The 2753-nt window shown below is 55.5% G+C and overlaps 1 protein-coding gene across 1 annotated transcript in view; it reads left to right on the top strand.

Annotated features, from left to right (window-relative positions):
• PTSG_07076 (uncharacterized protein) overlaps nucleotides 1–2753 on the top strand; it is a gene marked incomplete at both ends in the record, with an annotated part of 6693 nt that overhangs the window by 760 nt on the left and 3180 nt on the right. Inside the window, 7 exons of the mRNA XM_004992434.1 lie at nucleotides 181–243; nucleotides 350–412; nucleotides 606–850; nucleotides 983–1082; nucleotides 1171–1639; nucleotides 1891–2155; nucleotides 2363–2661. Of these exons, the coding sequence (XP_004992491.1) occupies nucleotides 181–243; nucleotides 350–412; nucleotides 606–850; nucleotides 983–1082; nucleotides 1171–1639; nucleotides 1891–2155; nucleotides 2363–2661 (1504 nt within the window). The remainder of the gene's footprint in view (nucleotides 1–180; nucleotides 244–349; nucleotides 413–605; nucleotides 851–982; nucleotides 1083–1170; nucleotides 1640–1890; nucleotides 2156–2362; nucleotides 2662–2753) is intronic.

Genomic DNA, 2753 nt, shown 5'->3' on the forward strand with positions numbered 1-2753 from the left:
CGTGTGTGTGATTATGTGTGTGCGCCTGTGCGTGCGTGTGCGTGTGTTTGCGCTCTTGCGTGCGTGTGTGTGTGTTTGCGCTCTTGCGTGCGTGTGTCTGTGTGTGTGTATGTGTGCGCGCGCTCGTGTGCGTGTGTGTGTGTGTTCATGGTTAGCTGCATGTGCATGTGTGTATCCCAGGGACTGGGTCAGAAGTCACAGCCGCGACGACACAACAACACCAGGCACATGTCGTCACCCCGGGTACGAAACAACACTCCGTGTGTGCGCTCTTGTGTGTGTGCGTGCGTGCGTGTGTGTGTGTGTGTGTGTGTTCATGGTTAGCTGCATGTGCATGTGTGTATCCCAGGGACTGGGTCAGAAGTCACAGCCGCGACGACACAACAACACCAGGCACATGTCGTCACCCCGGGTACGAAACAACACTCCGTGTGTGCGCTCTTGTGTGTGTGCGCTCTTGTGTGTGTGTGTGTGTGTGCGCGCGCGCTCTTGTGTGTGCGTGTGTGTGTGTGTGTGTGTATGTGTGTGTGTGTGTGTTTGCGCTCGTGTGTGTGTGTGTGTTTGCGCTTGTGTGTGCTCACGCCACTTGTCGGCGATTTCACTAGACACGAAACCTTTCGAGTGCCCAGCGTCTGGCTGTAGCGCCCGCTTCACTCGTTTCGACTCTGCCAAGCGTCACATCTGCACGTCGCACAAAGGTGCTGACGTTGCTGACCTTCTGCAAACGTTCAAGAATAACAGCAACGAGGTTGCCATTGTGTACCCATGCCCCGAGAACACATGTACACAGACCTTCAGCAGCAGACAGGCGCTCTCCAGGCACCAACTACGCGACCACGGAAAACAGAAGGTCAGAATCTGGTGGTGATTGTACACGCTTGCAGCGTGTGTGTGTGTGTGTTTATGCGTGCGTGTGTCTGCGCTCTTTTGTGTGTGTATGTGCGTGTGTTACTCACCAGCGGCGCTCTGCCCTATATGCCAGGCGCGTGGTCATTTTCAGTGCCGGAGCGGTTGCGCAGATGCTGCGTTTTGTACCGCGAAGGAACTCATGCAGCATGTTATTACGGATCACGACGCCTCATGTGAGTATTTGATTGTGGCCTGCCTGTTGTCTCCGATCCTGTGTTTCTCATCAGCAATGTCTCTCCTGCCCGACGTCGTTCGTTGCAGGTTGTGTCGTGCGTTACTACGCCTCGTGGAGCAGGTTCGAGTCGTGCATCGCCGCGGCAGAGTGTGACGACTTTGCCCTCGTCGATTACGTCAAGCGTGACCACACCTGCTGCTTCCCACCAAAAGCTGCCGCGTGGGGCCTCGAACATGTACAGGTGGAAGAAGAATTCGTCCGGACGTGCTCTCGGCATGGCAATGAGCGACCATATCAGGGCACAATCCGCGCTCACCGTGCAAAGGCGCCAAAACCTGTTGGGTGTTGTCCAGCAATGATGTGGGGGCAGGTCTGCAAAGGCGGGCGAGTGCGGGTGGTGATGTTCAACTACCACTCACATTCGAAGGACCTGCGTCACCTACAGCTGCCAGGCGTGTTTCGTGCAGAAGTGGCACGTCTCCTTCGTGTCTCGGCGTCTTACACGGCCATTTATCATCAGGTGAAGGCGACCTTTTCCTCGCATCCACGTATCAGGTTAGATCGATGCGGTGTCTGTGTGTGTGTGAGTGCGCGCGTGAGTGGGTGAGTGAGTGAACGAGTGTGCGTGTGTGTTTTTGTGTGTGTGTGTGTGTGTGTGTTCTCTGCCTTGCGTGTGCTTGTGTGTTTTGCGCGTTGTGTGCGTCAGTGTGTGTTTTGTGTGTGTGTGTGTGTGTGTGTTCTCTGCCTTGCGTGTGCTTGTGTGTCAGTGCACGTTCTTACCGTCTTTGTCGTGCTTGCGTGACTAGCATTTTCAAGCAAGCGCATGTCTACAACGTTGCTCAGGAGTACGAGCCTGGGCGCTTTGATGCGGATGACGCCGCTTCTGTGTGGTACGCTGCACAAATCTACAACAAGGAGGCTGGCGAGCACACCCCGGTCATCACAGCCTTGAAGCTTCAAGGTCAGGAGGCGTTTGAGTTTGGCGGGCCCGAACAGCGCGCCTCAGGCGATTTCCCGCAAGAGTCACTATTCATCCTTGTGCAGACTGAGTGGCAGCGACGCGTGCTCAAGGTGTGTGGTGCTGAGTGCCGTGCTCGCGTCTTGAATCCTTGCATGCATGGTCAATGATGTGCACCGCCTTGCAACACATGGGGCACTCTGTTGTCTCGTGTCGTGTTGGCGTGTCAATACTGCAGTGTGTCGCCAGCCTTGTGCACGTGGCTAATGGTAAGCGTCTCGTCATCACTTCCCATGCATGCTTGTTCTGTGTTTCCTTAGGAGTGTGGGCATCGTGGCATTTTTCTTGACTCAACACATGGCACAAACATGTACGACCACCCGTTGATTAGCGTGGTGGTCGAAAGCGTCTATGGATGGGGAATACCTGTGGCGCACGCCATTGTGAGTCACGAGACGATCGGCGTCGTCGCACACTTTCTACGGAAAGCGGTTGCAGACCACGGTATCACTCCATCGGCCGTGATCACGGATAAGACGTTTGCCGAAGGTCGCGCCGTGGATGAGGCACTTCCCAACTCTCGCTGGCTTCTTTGCCAGTTTCACGTGAAGCAAGCTTGGTGAGAGGTCGTGTACCGCTTGCGCGACGCCGTGTGTGTGTGTGTGTGTGTATGTGTGTGTGTGTGTGTGTGTGTGTGTGGCTCCGGCTCTG

The sequence above is a fragment of the Salpingoeca rosetta genome (genome assembly GCF_000188695.1).
Source record: "Salpingoeca rosetta unplaced genomic scaffold supercont1.16, whole genome shotgun sequence".
NCBI lineage: Eukaryota > Choanoflagellata > Craspedida > Salpingoecidae > Salpingoeca > Salpingoeca rosetta.